A 17,325-nucleotide genomic window follows, 5' to 3' on the forward strand; every position below is an offset into this window, starting at 1 on the left:
AGGCACAGCAAGGACACCCGTGTGGCCAGAATGTAGCGGGACCGGCGTGCAGGGTAGGAGGTGAGATCAAGCTAGTTAGGCCAAGTCACACAGGATTCGTGAGGCATTTGAAGGGCTTCGTCTTTCCCTTTGAGGGAAGGGGAAGCACTTGGCAGAGTGTAAGAAGATTGACATGGTGTGACCGTTCTGTCTGCGCTGTGGAAAATACGTTTGGGGTTTGAATGAGGGGAGAAAGGACAAAAACAGAGGACACCAGATAGGACATTATTGTTGCAGTAATCCGTAGGATTAGTTGATAGATTCATGGTGGAATAGAAAAGAAAAGAAAGTCCAGGATGGTTTCCATGATTTGAGTCTGAGTGATAGGAAGGAGTCATCATGTACAGGGATGAGGACCAAGGGAAGAGTAAGTTTAGGGAATGGATAAAGAAAGCAGGTGTCGGTTTTGGACTTGATAAATTTGTGATCCTCATTAGGCATGTGAAATCTGAAGACACAGGCTTTCAGAAATAGTGTGATGCTATAGATTTTAGAAACACAAACTTCGTTGAATCTGGAAGTATTAGGTTTGAAGAAGACGTTGACTTTCTCTAGCACAGTCCCTTCAGTTTGCAGACTGGAAACACCGAGAGGTTAAATGGCGGGTACAAATAGCCTTTTACTACCTGTCGTGCAGTACAAAGAATGCAGGACTTGGAGTCAGGAAATACACGTTTAAATTACAGGTTTTCTGTTTGTTTTGCAAGTTCTAAACCTTGTGCAAGTCCTTTATCCGCCCTGTTTTTCTCCCATCAAAAAGAATAAGAAAGACTCCCACTTTCTATGAGGATGTTGAAAATGGCAAAAGTTAGATGTGTTTCCACCCTACCGGGGAGAAAAGGCAGAGAAGCTAGAAAATTGGCAGTTCTCTCGAAACCCACCAGAGAGCTGAGGACACAAAGAAATCTCGATGATTAAAACCCAGAACATAATGAGCCTTCCCAGAAAAAAAGCCTTCCCAGAGACACATAGATACTTCCATCCGTGGCTGGACAGCAGGAGGAAGAAGAATCTGCGATAGACCGGTAAAGAGAAACCAGCCAAACTTTATTGACTGCATATGGGTTGGAGTGACCATTTGGAATTTTTGAAGAGCCCCAGCCACAGAGGGAGGCCCCACCCCCCTGCCACCTCTTTCCAAGGGGCCTTCGCTGAGTCCAAGGAAGTAGTTAGTATGCTTGAGCCTGGGGTCAGGGAAAGAGCTAAGAATGGTCCTGAGGTGGATGAAGCCTTCCGAAGGCTAGAGGCGGGGCAGGACAGTTCCTAGAACTCTCTCTGAGCCACTGGAGGCTTTCACCAAGTGTCCAGTGGGGCTGTCACAGGCTTGCGGGCATGGCGGGAGAGCTGACACATGCTCCCCTGTGGCCATCCAGGTTTTCACTGCGGTCAAGGCAACAGCCTTTCAGAAGGTGGAGTCCAGAGTAACGGGAGAGAGAGACAGACAGATCTCCTGAAGGCACAGACAGCAGAGGGTGCTCTGGGAGAGCAAAGACAGCTCCCTGGCTGGCAGCAAGAATGTAACTTAGAGAAATCCCTGAGTTCAGGAAGCAGGCAGCTAAGTTGCATGGCTCAGGGATCTGGAAAGATTCACCAGTGCTCGGATCCCGACTTCCCCTGAAGGGTAGGTTCTGAACTTGCCCTAAAATGATTTTAATCCAATCTTGAACCGAATCTAATAAATACTAAAATCTCAGACCCAGCTCAACCATAGATTAAAAGGATTCAGTTCCCCTTACCTCCCCACCCCCAGCCTAAGCAACCTAATTGAAAAAGGAACTGCATTTTATGGAGGTAAGTTACTGTTTGTTTTAATCCAAGTATTATTGACATATAACGTTGTTAGTTTCAAAGGTACAACATAATGATTCAGTATTTGTATATATCGAGACACGATCACCACAGTTGGCATAGTTAACATCTGTCACCATACTGATTGCAAAAAAATTTTTTGTGTGTGATGAGAACTTTTAAGATCTACTCTCTTAGCAAGTTTCAAATATATGCAATACAGGATTACTATATAGTCACCATGCTGTATGTTAGTTACATCCCCGTGACGTATTTATTTTACAACTGCAAGTCTTTACCTTCTGACCCCTTTCACCCATGTTGCGCACTCCCCACCCCTGGCCTCTGGCAACCACAAATCTGCCCTCTGTATCTATGAGCTTGGGTTTTTGTTTGTTTGTTTGTTTTTAATTCCACATATACATGAGGTGATAGTATCCTTGTTTTTCCCTACGCGACGCATTTCCCTTAGCATAATGCCCCCTAGATCCATGTCGTTGCAAATGGCAAGATGTCCTTCTTTTTGTGGCTGAATCATGTTCCATTGTATATACACCACATTTTCTTTATCAGTTCATCCATCAGTGCTCACTTAGGTTTTTCTGGATCTTGGCTGTTGTAAATAATGCTGCAGTGAACATGGGGGTGCAGATACCTTCTCAAGCTATGTTTTCGTTTTCTGCAGATAAGTACCCAGAAGGAGAATCTGTATCATAGGGCAGTTCTATTTTGGACTTTTTTTTTTTTTTTTTTTTAATGTTTGTTTTGTTTTTGAGGGAGAGAGCACCGCAGGGGAAGGGCGGGGGAGGGGGACAGAGGATCTGAAGCAGGCTCCACTAACAGCGGAGAGTCTGATGTTGGGGCTCAAACCCATGAAGTGTGGACCATGACCTGAACCGAAGTCGAACGCTCAACCTCCTGAGCCACCGAGGCGCCTCCTGTTCTGAACTTTTTAAAGAACCTCCGTACTGGTTCCTGTAGCAGCCGCGCCAATTTACACTTCCACTAACAGCGTACAAGGCTCCCTTTTGTGCACATCCTTGGCAACACTGGTACTTTCTGGTCTTTTTGATGCTAGCCGTTCTGGCAGGTGTGAGGCGACACCTCATAGTGGTTTTAATTCGCATTTCCCTGATGATTAATGATGTTGATGCCCTTTTCATGTACGTGTTGGCCATCTGTGTGCCTTTGGAAAAACATTTAGATCTTCTGCCAATGTTTTTAATTGGATTCTTTGGTTTTCTGCCATTGAGTTGTATGAGTTCTTTGTATATTTTAGATATTAACCACTTATCAGATATATGATTTGCAAATATTGTCTCCTATTCAGTAGGTTCACTTGTTGATGGTTTCCTTTGCTGTGCAACAACATTTCGTGTGCGTGTAGTTTGATATAGTCCTGCTTGTTTATTTTTGCTTTTGTTGCCTTTGTTTTTGGTGTCAAGCCCAAAAAATTGTCACCAAGCCATCGTCAAGGAGCTTTCTTGTAGGAGTGCCGTGGTTTCAGGTCCTATGTTCAAGTTTTTAATCCATCTTCAGTTAGTTTTTGTGAATGGTGGAAGGTAGGCATCCAATTTCTTTCTTTTGCATGTGGCCGTCCAGTTTTACCAACACCACTTATTGAAGGGACTGTCCTACTCCCATTGTATATTCTCTACTCCTTTGTCATAAATTAATTGATCATATATGTATGGGTTCATTTCTAGACTTTCTAGTCTGTTCTGTTGATCTGTGTGTCTGTTTTTATGCCACTACCATACTATTTTGATTATCTTTATAGTATAGTTTGAATTATACGATATGATTGTATATTGAAATATATAATCTGGGATTGTAATGCCTACAGCTTTGTTCTTCTTTGTCAAGATTACTTTGGCTCTTTGGTGGCTTTTGTGGTTCCACACACATTTTAGGATTCTTTGTTCTAGTTCTATGAAAAGTACTATTGGTATTTTGATAGGGATTGCACTGAGTCTGTAGATTGCTTTGGGTGGTATGGACATTTTAAGAATAGTAATTCTGGGATGCCTGGGTGGCTCAGCCTGTTGAGCGTCTGACTTCAGCTCAGGTCATGATCTCACGGTCTGTGGGTTTGAGCCCCACATCGGGCTTTGTGCTGACAGCCTGGAGCCTGCTTCGGATTCTGTGTCTCCCTTGCTCTCTGCCCCTCTTCTGCTCATGCTCTGTCTTTCTCTGTCTCTCAATAATCAATGTTAAAAAAAATTAAAAAAACAAATAAACATTAAAAAAATTCCAAGAATAGTGATTCTTCCAGTCTGTGAAGCATGGTCTATCTTTCCATTTATTTTTGTCATCTTCAATTTCTTTCATTACTGTCTTACAGTTTCCAGAATACGGGTGAATTTACCTCCTTGGTAAATTTATTCCTAGGTATTTTATTATTTTTGATGCAGTTGTAAATGGGATTGTTGTCTTCTCTTTCTGCTAGTTTGTTATTAGTGTGTAGAAACACAACTGGTTTATTGATTTTGTATCCTTTATTGAACTGAAACTTTACCAAATTCATTTATTCTAACAGTGTTTTGGTGGAGTCTTTACAGTTTTCTATATGTAGTGTAATGTCATCTGCAAATAGTGACAGTTTTACTTCTTCCTCTCCAATTTGGGTTTCTTTTTTTTCTTTTTCTTATCTGATTCCTGTGGCTAGGATTTTCAGGACTATTTTGAATAAAAGTGGTGAGAGTACACCTTGTCTGATTTCTGATCTTAGAGGAAAAGCTTTCAGCTTTCACTATTGAGTATGATGATGTTAGCTCTGGGTGTGTCCTACATGATCTATGTTTATGTCCCCTCCAAACCCACTTTGTTGAGAATTTTTATCATAAATCGATGTTGAATTTTGTCACATGCTTTTTCTGCATCTATTGAGATGATCATATGATTTTTATGCTTTGTTAATGTGGTGTGTAACATTAATTGATTTGCAGATGTTGAACTATCCTTGCCTCCTGGGAATAAATCCCACTTGATTATGGTGTATGATCCTTGTAATGTATTTTCTTAATTCGGTTTGCAAATATTTGAGGATTGTTGCATCTGTGTTTATCAGAGACAGTGGTCTAATTTCCTTTCTGTCTTTCTTTCTGCCTTTCTTTCTGTCTTTCTTTTGTAGTGTCTTGTCTTTCTTTGCTTTCAGTCCCAGTGGTGTAATGCTGGCCTTGTAGAATGAATTTGGAAGCATTCCTTCCTCTTCTGTTTTTTGAAATAGCTTGAGAAAGATAGGTATTAACTCTTCTATATGTGTGTGGTAGAATTCACCTGGGAAGCCATCTGGTCCTCGACTTTAGTTTGTTGAGAGTTTGATTATGATAATAAATATTTTTTATTTTAGAGCGCATACAAGTGGGGAAGAGGGGCAGAGGGAGAGAGAGAGAGGGAATCTCTTTTTTTTTAAAGTTTGAGAGAAAGGGAGAGAGAGAGAGTGAGTGAGTGAGTAAGCTAGGGAGGAGAAGAGAGAGAGAGAAAGAAAATGAACCTCAAGCAGGCTTCATTCTGTCAGCATAGAGGCTGATGTGGGGTTTGAACTGACAAACCATGAGATCGTGATCTGAGCCGGAGTCAGCAGTCGGATGCTTAACTGACTGAGCCATCCCGGCATCCTGAGAGGGAGAGGGACTCTTAAGCAGGCTCCCTGTTCAGTGAAGAGCTGACACGGGGCTCAATCACATGACCCTGGGATCATGACCTGAGCTGAAACCAAGAGTTGGATGCTCAACCAACTGAGCCACCCAGGAGCCCTGGGAGTTTTTTGATTATTGATTCTATTTCATTACTGGAAATTGCTCTGTTCAAAATTTTTATTCCTGATTTAGTCTTGGAAGATTGTATGTTTCTAGTAATTTATCCATTTTTTTCTAGGTTGTTCAGTTTGTTGACATGTAACTTTTTGTGGTAGTCTCTCATAATCCTTTGTATTTGTAAGGTGTGGGTTTTAACTTCTTCTGTTTCATTTTTGATGTTATTTGATTTCTCTCAATATTTTTTTATATGTCTGATTAAAGTTTTATCAAATTTATCCTTTCAAAGAACCGACTCTTAGTTTCATTGATTTTTTTTTTCTGTTTTATGGTCTCTATTTCTTTTATTTCTGATCAAAGAACCGGCTCTTAGTTTCATTGATTTTTTTTTTCTCTTCTATTTTTTGGTCTCTATGTCATTTATTTCTGTTTCATTTTATTTCTGATCTTTATCATTTCCTTCTTTCTGTTAACTTTGGGCTTTGTTCTTTTTCTAGTTCCTTTAGGTGTAAGTTTAGATTATTTTTAGAGATTTTTGTTTTTTCTTCAGGTAGTCCTGTATCACTATGAAATTCCCTCTTAGAACTGCTTTTGCTGCATCTCTTGGGTTTTGAGCTGTTGCATTTCCATTTTCATTTTTATCTAGTTATCTTTTGATTTCTACTTTTTTTTTCTTTTTAGGTTTATTTCACTGTGAATGGAAAGGATACTTGCTATGATTTTAGTCTTTCTGAATTTATTGAGATTTGTTTTGTGGCTTAACATGTGATCCAACCTGGAAAATGCTCCATGTGCAACTGAAAAGAAGGTGTGTTTTGATGTTTTTTGATGGGATGTTCTATAATATTTGTTAAGTCCATCTGCCTCATGTGTCATTCAGAGCCATTGTTTTCTTAATGATTTTCTGTCTGGATGATCTATCTATTAATACAAGAGAGGTGTTAAAGCTTCCTACTATTACTGTATTACTATTTCTCTATGCCTGTTAATATTTGCTTTATATTTTAGGTGCCTCTGTGCTGGGTGCATAGATATTTATAATTGCTGTATCCTCTTGTTGGCTTGGTCCCATTATCACTATGTAATAATACCCTTTTTTGCCTCTTGTTACAGTTTGTTTAAAGTCTATTTTGTCTAAGTATTGTTACCCTAACTTTTTTTTCACTTCTATTTGCACAGGATATCTTTTTCCATCCCTTCACTTTCAATCTGCATATATCTTTAGATCTGTAACAAGTTTTTTGTAGGCAGCATATAAATGGGTTTTTTTTTAATCCATTCAGTCATCTTCTGTCTTTTGAATAGAGCATTTAGTCAATTCACATTTAAAAAAAATTTTTTTTTAATGTTTCTTTATTTTTGAGAGAGGGAGAGAGACAGAGTGTGAGCAAGGGAGGAGCAGAGAGAGAGGGAGACACAGAATCTGAGGCAGGCTCCAGGCTCCGAGCTGTCAGCACAGAGCCTGACACGAGTCTCGAACCATGAACTGTGAGATCATGACCTGAACTGAAGTTGGACACTCAACTGACTGAGCCACCCAGGCGCCCCTATTTTTAATTTTTTGAGGAACCTCCACACTGTTTTCCAGGGTGGCTGCACCAGTTTGCATTCCCACCAGCTGTGCAGTAGGGTTCCCCTTTCTCCACATCCTCACCAACAACTGTTGTTTCCTGAGTTGTTAATTTTAGCCATTCTGACAGTTGTGGGGTGGTATCTCATTGTGGTTTTGATTTGTATTTCCCTGATGATGAGTGAGTTGAGCATCTTTTCATGTGTCTGTTTGCCATCTGTACATCTTCTTTGGAAAAGTGTCTCTTCATGTCTTCTGCCCATTTCTTCACTGGATTATTTGTTTTTGGGTGTTGAGTTTGTTAAGTTCTTTGTAGATTTTAGGTATGAACCCTTTATCAGATATGTCATTTGCAAGTATCTTCTCCCAATTCCATTGGTTACCTTTTAATTTTATTGATTCTTTCCTTTGCTGTGCAGAAGCTTTTTAGAAGGTCCCAGTAGTTCATTTTTGTTTTTGTTTTTCTTGCTTCTGGAGACTTGTTGAGTAAGAAATTGCTGCATCAAGAGGTTGCTGCCTGGTTTCTCCTGTAGGATTTTGATGGTTTCCTATCTTACATTTAGGTCTTTCATTCATTTTGAACTTATTTTTATGGATGGTGTAAGAAAGTGGTCCAGTTTCATTCTGCGTATGGTTGTCCAGTTCTCCCAGCACCATTTGCTAAAGAGACTCCGTTTTTTCTATTGGATGCTCTTTCCTGCTTTGTTGAAGATTAGGTTGGCCGTATATTTGTGGGTCCATTTCTGGGTTCTCTATTCCATCAATCTATGTGTCTGTTTTTGTGCCAGTACCATACTGTCTTGATGATTATAGCTTTGTAATATGACTTGAAGTCTGTAGGAGGATTGTGATGCCTCCAGCTTTGGTTTTCTTTTTCAGCATTACTTTGGCTATTTGGGGTCTTTTGTGGTTCCACACAAATTTTAGGATTGTTTGTTCTAGCTCTCAGAAGAATGTTGGTACTATTTTGATAGGGATTGCATTGAATGTGTAGATTGCTTTGGGTAGTGTCGACATTTTCACAATATTTGTTCTTCCAATCCATGAGCATGGAATGTTTTTCCATGTCTTTGTGTCTTCAATTTGTTTCATGAGCTTTCTATTGTTTTCAGCATACAGATTTTTTTACCTCTTTGGTTAGGTTTATTCCTAGGTATTTTATAGTTTTTGGTGCAGTTGTAAATGGGATCAATCCCCTGGTATCTCTTTTTGTTGCTTCATTATTGGTGTATAGAAACGCAACTGATTTCTGCACATTGATTTTGTATCCTGTGACGTTGCTGAATTCCTATATCAACTCTAGCAGTTTTTTTGGTGGAGTCTTTCGGGTTTTCCACTATCATCTACAAAGAGTGACAGTTTGACTTCTTTGCCAATTCGGATGCCTTTTATTTAGTTTTGTTGTCTGATTGTTGAGGTTAAGACTTATAATACAATGTTAAACAGCAGTGGTGAGAGTGGACATCCCTGCTGTGTTCCTCATCTCGGGGAAAGCTCTGTTTTTCCCCTTTGAGGATGATATTAGCTCTGGGCCTTTTATATATGACTTTTATGATGTTAAGGTATGTTCCTTCTATCCTGACTTTCTTGAGGGTTTTTATTAAGAAAGGATGCCGTGTTTTGTCAAATGTTTTTTCTTCATCTATTGATAGGATCATATGGTTCTTATCCTTTCTTCTATTAATGTGATGTATCACGTTGGTTGATTTGCAAATATTGAACCAGCCCTACAGCCCAGGAATGAATCCCACTTGATCATGGTGAATAATTATTTTAATGTACTGTTGAATTTGATTTGCTAGTATCTTGAGATTTTTTGCATCCATGTTCATTAGGGATATTGGCCTGTAATTCTCCTTAAAAAATTTTTTTTTAATGTTTATTTTTGAGAGAGTGACAGAGAGGGTGTGAGTGCCTCCCCCCCAGGGAGGGACAGAGAGAGAGGGAAACAGAATCCAAAGCAGGCTCTAGGCTCTGAGCTGTCAGCACAGAGCCCAACATGGGGCATGAACCCATTAACCACGAGATCCTGACCCAAGCCGAAGTCAGACGCCTAACCGACTGAGCCACCCACGCACCCCTGTAATTCTCCTTTTTAGTGGAACCTTTGTCTGGTTTTGGAATCAAGGGAATGCTGACTTCAAAGAATAAGTCTGAAAGCTTTCCTTCTGTTTCTAATTTTTGGAACAGTTTGAGAAAAATAGGTATTAACTCTGCTTTAAATGTCTGGTAGAATTCCCCTGGGAAGCCATCTGGCCCAGGACTCTTCTTTTTTGGGAGATTTTTTGAAAACCGATTCAATTTCTTTGCTGGTTCTGGGTCTATTGAAATTTTCTGTTGCTTCCCATTTGAGTTTTGGTAGTGTGTGAGTGTCTAGGAATTTGCCCATTTCTTCCAGATTGTCCAGTTTGTTGGCATGTAATTTTGATAGTATTCTCTGATAATTGTATTTCTGTGATGTTGGTTGTCATCTCTCCTCTTTCATTTGTGATTTTATCGATTTGGATCCTCTCTCTTTTTGAGAAGTCTGGCTAGGGGTTTATCAATTTTGTTTATTTCAAAAAAACCCAGCTCCTAGAGTCATTGTTCTGTTTTTTTTTTTTTTTTTTTTTTTTTTTTTTTTTGATTCTATATCATTTATTTCTGCTCTAATCTTTATTATTTCTCTTCTGCTGGCTTTGGGCTTTATTTGCTGCTGCTTTTCTAGCTCCTTTAGGTGTAAGGTTAGGTTGTGTATTTGGGACCTTTCTTGCTTCTTGAGATAGACCTGAATTGCAATGTATTTTCCTCTTAGGACTGCCTTTACTGCATCCCAAAGGGTTTGTACTGTCATATTTTCATTTTCATTTGCTTCCATGTATTTTTAAATTTCTTCTTTAATTTCTGGTTGACCCATTCATTCTTTAGTAGGATGTTCTTTAACCTCCCATGTATTTGGGGGCTTCCCAAGTTTTTTCTTGTGGTTGATTTCAAGTTTCATAGCACTGTGATCTGAAAATATGCGTGGTATGTCAGTCTTTTTGTACTTGTTGAGGGATGCTTTGTGACCCAGTATGTGATCTGTTTTGGAGAATGTTTCATGTGCACTCAAGAAGAATGTGTATTCTATTGCTTTAGTATGAAATGTTCGGAATATATCTTGATAAGTCCATCTGGTCCCATGTGTCATTCAGAGCTGTTGTTCCCTTATTGATTTTCTGCCTAGAGGATCTGTCCATTGTTGTAAGTGGAGTAGTAAAGTCACCTACAATTACGGTATTATTATCAATAAGGTCATTTATGTTTGTGATTAATTGACTTATATGTTTGGGTACTTTCACATTGGGGGCAATAAACATTTATAATTGTTAGCTCTTCTTGATGGATAGACTCCTTAATTATGATATAATGCCCTTCTTCATCTCTTGTTACAGTCTTTGTTTTAAAATCTAGTTTGATATAAGTATGGCTACTCTGGCTTTCTTTTGACATCCATTAGCATGATAGATGGTTCTCCATCCCCTCATTTTCAATCTGCATGTGTCCTCAGGTCTAAAATGAGTGTCTTGTGGGCAGCATATCCATGGATCTTATTTTTGTATCCATTCTGATACTGTATGTCTTTTGGTTGGGTCATTTAGTCCATTTGCATTCAGAGTAACTATTGAAAGGTATGGATTTAGTGCCATTATGTTATCTATAGATTTCATGTTTGTGGTGATGTCTCTGATCCTTTGTAGTCTTTGTTGCTTTCCACTCACAGAGTCCCCCTTAGGATCTCCTGCAGGGCTGGTTTAGTGTTGATGAACTCCTTCAGCTTTTGTTTGTCTGGAAAAGCCTTTATCTCTCCTTCTATTCTGAATGACAGCCTTGCTGGATAAAGGATTCTTGGCTGCATATTCAGCCATTGAATATTTCCTGCTACTCCCTTCTGGCCTGCCAAGTTTCAGTGGACAGGTCTGCTACTACCGTTACGTGTCTCCCCTTGTAGGTTAAGGCCCGTTTGTCCCAAGCTGCTTTCAGAGTTCTCTCTTTATCTTTGTATTTTGCCATTTCACTGTGATATTTTGCCATTTCGTGGTGTTGACCTGTTTTTGTTTATTTTGTTTCGTTTCTTGGAATCACTTAGCTCTCTAATTCTCCTCTTGTGATCTAGTAATTTCCTTTCCCTCTTTTTTTCAGCTTCATCATTTTCCATAATTTATCTTTTATTCCATCTATTCTCTCCTCTGCTTCTTCCATCCTTGCTGTCACTGTATCTAGTTTATTTTGATTCTCATTTATAGCATTTCTTTAAATGTTTGTTTATTTTCGAGAAGGGGGAGGGGCAGAGTGAGAGGGAGAGAGAGAATCCCAAGCAGGTTCTGCAACTGTCAGCACAGAGCCTGATGTGGGTCTCAAACTCATGCACTGTGAGATCATGACCTGAGCTGAAGTCAGATGCTTAACCAACTCAGCCATCCAGACGCCCCCATTTATAGCATTTCTTATTTATTGCAATAAATAAGAATAAATAAATAAAAACTAGTTCTTAGGTCTTTGATCTCTGCAGCAAGAGACTCTCTGCTGTCTTCTATGTTTTTTTCAAGCCCAGCTATTAGTCTAATGGCTGTTACTCTAAATTCTTGTTCAGATATATTGTTTATGTTTTGAGCAATTCTCTGTGATATCTTCCTGAATTTTCTTTTGAGGAGAATTCTTCTCTTTTGTCATTTTGGCCGTTTCTGTCTTTTGTATGTTTTAATAGCTGCACCTGCGTGTACTACTGTATCAAAAGGGGTACACTCCAGGGCCTGGCACTTCAGGAAGTGTTTTTGGTGCATCCTGTTTGTGTCCTGTTGTTGCATTTTGGCTGCTCTGTCTCACTGGTCAGTGCTCTGCAGAGCTCCTCCTTGCGTGTAGTGGTGGAGCGTTTGGACCTTCAACCAGGTGTGCTTTGATTTGTTTGTTGAAGTAACCCTGGAAAAAAGGAAAAACGGGAGGGGGGAAGCCTGATCCTATAAAAAGACAAAAACGAAAGGGCAGAAAAGAAGAACCAGACAGATAAAAACAAACAAACAAAACAAAACAAAACAAAAAAACCAAAAGGCTAAATCCAGAGAAGGGGAAAGGAAAATAAAGAGGAAGAAGAGATAGAAAAGGTGTAAAAAGAACAGAGTAAAAATGCCTGATCAAACAATTTATGTATGTGTATAAGTCAGAAACTATAAGCCTAATTCCAAAAGAAAAACAAAAGGGTAGAAGAAAAAGAGAAGAGAAGAAAAGAAAAGAAAAAGACAAAAGCAAAAAACAGCTGTCTGTTGGTGCTGGGACTGGTGGCCGTGGTCGTGCTGGTCTGGAGGAGAGGCCGCCCGTGGCTGGTCCTGTCCGTTGCGCTCCGGTACATCAGTTAGCGGCCCGGAGGGGCGGGACTTGGTGTAAGCGGGTCCCACCTCCCACGGGAGGGGGTGGGGTGGGGAGGCGCTGTCCTCCGTCCTGAAGCCCCACGGTGTTGGTGATGGGGAGAAAAATGGCGACACCCCGATCTCTCCCTCCCCGGTGGGTTGTCTCAGACCCCGCTGCTCAGGCAGCCCTCACAGAGTAGCATGGACCCCCAGGCTCGTCCTGCTCCACGGTCTCCCCCGCCTCCTAGGCACTCTGCTGGGTCTCAAAACCCCATGTCTTAAAGGACCCTGCACCACACAGACCCCATTCTGCTGTAGCACCACTCAGCCCTGCTGACAAAGGGCCTCTGGCTGGCGCCTGCAGGGTCTTTTGTCCTTTGGGGGGGGGGGGGGCAATAAACCCTCTCCTAAAGTACTTGAGGAAGGGGACTGTTCTCTCCCAGGGCGCCCCTGAGATTGTTGCAGTGCTCACCGTTGGCTCCCTCCTCCCCAGGAGTGCACATGGTTCTGGCTTCACTCTGGAGACCCTTTACACTTCGAAACCTCTGAGTTTCAGCTCCTCAGGCTGTTTGCAAAATAGGAACTGACTCTCTGTATTTCCTGTTCCCCAGTCTGTGACCCGGAGAGAGGTCTTCCCCTTGTGCTAAGTCAATACCACAATTTCACAGCCTCCCCCCCGCCTCTCTTTTTCTTCCTTTTGTCTCTCCACAGAAAGGATCCCCTCCCCTCCATGCCTATGCTGTTGCATCTACCCCAGTTTCACATACACGCACCTCGATCCTGCCAAGCTCTCTCCTTCCACCTGTGGAGATCCTTCCGCCACTGTGCACGTGGATTTCCTGACCTCAATACAGCTGTGTTTGAGGGACGAGGAAAATCCTGGTTCCCCTACTTCTCTGCCATCATGACTCCCCATATGCCTGGAACCCTTCCTCTATTTTTCGTGTATCGTGGTTTGCAGTTACCATGAGGTTCATATATAGTATCCCACATATGCAGCCGTCTTTAGCTAAGTTTGAACACATTCTGAAAGCACTACAATATCCATCCTACCGCCATGTTTTATGTGTTGATGTCACACTTTAACCTTTTTATTTTGTATATCCCTTGACCAGTTTTTGTACATATAATTGATTTTGCTCTTTCTGTCTTTTAATCTTCATAGTAGCGTTGTAAGTGATTGACCTACTACCTTTACTGTAAGCTTGCTTTTACCAGAAGTTTTTTCCTTTCGTGATTGTCTTCCTTCTGGTTATGGCTTTTTCTTTTCCACTTAAAGAAGCCCCTTTAGTCTACGGCCATACCACCCTGAACGCGCCCGATCTCGTCTGATCTCGGAAGCTAAACAGGGTCGGGCCTGGTTAGTACTTGGATGGAAGAAGCCCCTTTAGCATTTCTTGTAAGGTCGGATTAGTGGTGATAAATTACTTTAACTTTTGTTTTTCTGGAAAACTTCTTATCTCTCCCCAATTCTGAATGATAACCTTGCTGGGTAGAGTATTCTTGGTTGTAGGTTTTTTCCTTTCAGCACTTTGAATACATCATGCCACTCCTGGCCTGCAAAGTTTCTGCTGAAAAATCAGCTGATAGCTTTCTGGGCTTTCCCTTGAACTTAAATGTTTACTTTCCCTTTGCTGCTTTGACGACTATCTTTAATTTTTGCCGTTTTAATTATTATGTGTCTTATTGTGGCTATCAGGTTGGTCTTTTTGGTGCTCTGTGGTTCCTCAGCCTGGGTAACTTTTTCCTTCCATAGGTTAGGAAAGTTTTAAGCTCTTGTTTCTCCAAATAAATTTTCTGTTCTCTTTTCTCTCTTTTCTCCTAATGGGACCTCTAAAATGTGAATGCTAGTAAAGCTCACTTTGTCCCAGAGGTCGCTTAAACTGTCTTCATTTTTTAAAATTCTTTTTTGTTTTTACTGTTCAGCTTGGTTGCCTTCCATTACCCTGTCTTTTAGATTGCTGATCTAGTCTGTATCCTCTAATCTGCTTGTATTTTTCATTTCAGTTGTTGTATATTTCAGTTCTGACCGGTTCTTTTTATGTTTTCTGTTTCTTTGTTGAAATTCTGACTGAGTTCATCTACTCTTCTCTCAAATCCAGTGAGTAGCTTTATGACCATTACTTTGAACTCTTTATCAGGTAAATTGTGTATCTTCATTCATTTGGCAATTTTTCTGGCGTTTTATCTTGTTCTTTTGTTTGGAACATATTCCTCTGCCTCCTCATTTTGTCTGAGTCAGTGTATCTACGTATTAGATAGGTCAGCTATGTCTCCTGGTGTTGAAAGTGGTGGCCTTATGTAGAAGGCGTCCTGTGGTGCCCAGTAACACAGTCTCTCCTGGCACTCTGGGGGTGTCTTCTGTGTGGACTGCACACTCCTGTTGTGGCCAGGCTACTGCTGCTGCAGGCGTGCTGGTGGACAGGGCTGTCTGCAATGACTGTCTGTGACCGCTACAGGGGCATGGTGGACACGGCTTGCCCCAGCGGGGCTGGTTGAGAGGCCCGGCTGTAGCTGCTGTGGTTGTGCTGGTGGGTCAGGCTGGCTCCCTCTTTTTCCCCAAGGTGGGAGTCACTCTGGAGGAGTGCTGATCCTGTCCAGGGTCGCCTGCTGTGTGTGGTAGGGTGGGAGCTGGTTTGGAGGGGCATCTGCTAGGGCAGGTCCACAGGGGAAGTCCAGGGCGGGGCAGGTGGTACTAGGAATGTAGATGGAGGGTGTCAGAACTGGTTCCCACAGCATTAGGCCAGCTCGACCGAAAGAGGGCAAGAGAAATGATACCCGCCAGCACTTCCATTCCCATAGAATGTCCTTACAGATCCCGGCTCCTTCACATCCTAAAATTAGTCTGTGAATCTCCTTCATGTGTCACCCAGGCACCGCTGCCTTCAAACTGCCGCTCCTCTGTCTTGGAATGAGAGCTACGTCATGCAGGCTCTTGAAGAGCACAGACTTGGTTTCCGGGAGCCCTCTGACTCTCCCAGAGGTAAGCCCTACTGATGTTCAAAGCCAGACAGTGGGGGCTTATCTTACTGGTGCAGATCCGCAGGGCTGGGAGTGCCCAGTGTGGGGCTTGATCCCCTCGCTCCTCCTTGCCTGTGATATCCCTGCTGTTTGTGGGTCCCATGCTGGAAGTTTGATTCCTGACTGTGTCCTTGCCCCTCCCACTCTGCTCTGTGGCCTTCTCTTTATGTCTTTAGCTGTGGAAGATCAGTGCTGCCAGTATTCAGGTCACTTTCAGAGTGAGTTAAATTACATGTAGTTGTTGCCTTGGTGTGTTGTGGGAGGAGGTCAGCTTGGGTTCCTCCTACTTTGCCATCTTCTCAAGCATTTGAAATTGCAAATGGAATTGTTTTCTTAATTTCTCTTAACTGTTTATTATTAGTACACAGAAACACAGCAGATTTCTATATGTTGATTTTATATCCTGCAACTTTACTGAATTTATTAGTTCTAACAGGTTTTTGGTCAGGTCTTTAGGGTTTTCTGTATATGATATCATGTCATCTGCAAATAGTGAGTTTTACTTCTTCCTTTCCAATTTGGATTCTTTTTATTTCTTTTTCTTGCTTAATCACTCTGGCTAGGACTTCCAATACTGTGTTGAATAAAAGTGGTGAGAGTGGGCATCTGTCTTGTTTCTCAGAGGAAAACCTTTCAGTTTTTCCCCGTTGAGAGTGATACTGGCTGTGGGCTTGTCATACATGGCCTTTATTATGTTGAGGTACATTTCTTCTGTACCCACTCTTTTGAGAGCTTTTATCATAAATGGATGTTAGTTTTTTCAGGTGCTTTTTCTGTACCTTTTTAGATGATCATATGATAATTATCGTCCATTTTGTTAATGTGACTTCTCACATTGATTTGTGGGTGTTGCATCCCTGAAATCCTACTTGATTGTGGTGTATGATCCTTTTAATGTATTAGTGAATGCAGTTTGTTGGGGATTTTTGCATTTACGTTCATCAGGGATATTGGCTTGTAATTTTCTTGTGGCATCCTTGTCTGGTTTTGGTATTAGGGTAATGCTGGCTTTGTAAAATGAGCTTGGAAATGTTCTCTTTTCTATTTTTTGGCAGAACTTGAGAAGGATTGATATTAATTATTTCCGTTTTGATAGAATCCACCAATGAAGCCATCTGATCTGGGGTTTTTGTTTGTTGGGAGTTGTCTGATTTAATCTCCTAACTAGTAGGGAGTCTGTTCAGATTTTCTGTATCTTTGTGATTCAGTTTTGGTAGGTTGCATATTTCTAGGATTTTATCATTTGTTTTACGTTGTCCAGTTTGTTGGCATATAGTTGTTAATAATCTCATATTTCTTTGTATTTCTGTGGTATCCATTGTAACATCTCTTTCATTTGTGATTATATTTGCATCTCTTTTTTTTCCTGATGATGAGCTTGGTTAGAGGTTAACTTATCTTTTCAAAGAAACAGCTCTTGGGGCGCCTGGGTGGCTCAGTTGGTTAAGTGTCCAACGCAGCTCAGGTCATGATCTCATGGTTCGTAGGTTTGAGCCCCACGTCAGGCTCAGTGCTGACAGCTCAGAGCCTGGAGCCTGCTTCAGATTCTGTGTCTTCCTCTCTCTCTGTCCTTCCCCTGCTTGCATTATGTCTCTCTCTCTCAAAAATAAATAAACATTTAAAAAATATTTTAAATCAAGGAAACAGCTCTTAGTTTCATTGAACTTTGTAAATTACTGTTTTTTACGTACAATATCTGACATGAAATAACATTATGGACATGCAAAGAAACAAAATATCAGGAGAAGTGATAAGAGAAACAAAGTCAGTGAAGGTCCAGATGTTG

At 41.0% G+C, this 17,325-nt stretch overlaps 1 protein-coding gene across 3 annotated transcripts in view; it reads left to right on the forward strand.

Moving 5' to 3' along the window:
* FBXL2 (F-box and leucine rich repeat protein 2) overlaps positions 1 to 17,325 on the forward strand; it is a 113,140-nt gene that overhangs the window by 4,457 nt on the left and 91,358 nt on the right. For 2 of the 3 annotated variants that reach the window (XM_060638147.3, XM_060638148.3), the window contains exon 2: positions 15,392 to 15,501. The exons of the other annotated variant lie outside the window; for it this stretch is intronic. In XM_060638147.3, the coding sequence (XP_060494130.1) occupies positions 15,392 to 15,501 (110 nt within the window). The remainder of the gene's footprint in view (positions 1 to 15,391; positions 15,502 to 17,325) is intronic. 3 annotated transcript variants of the gene reach the window in all.

The sequence above is a fragment of the Panthera onca genome, chromosome C2 (assembly GCF_046562875.1).
Source record: "Panthera onca isolate mPanOnc1 chromosome C2, mPanOnc1 haplotype 2, whole genome shotgun sequence".
NCBI lineage: Eukaryota > Metazoa > Chordata > Mammalia > Carnivora > Felidae > Panthera > Panthera onca.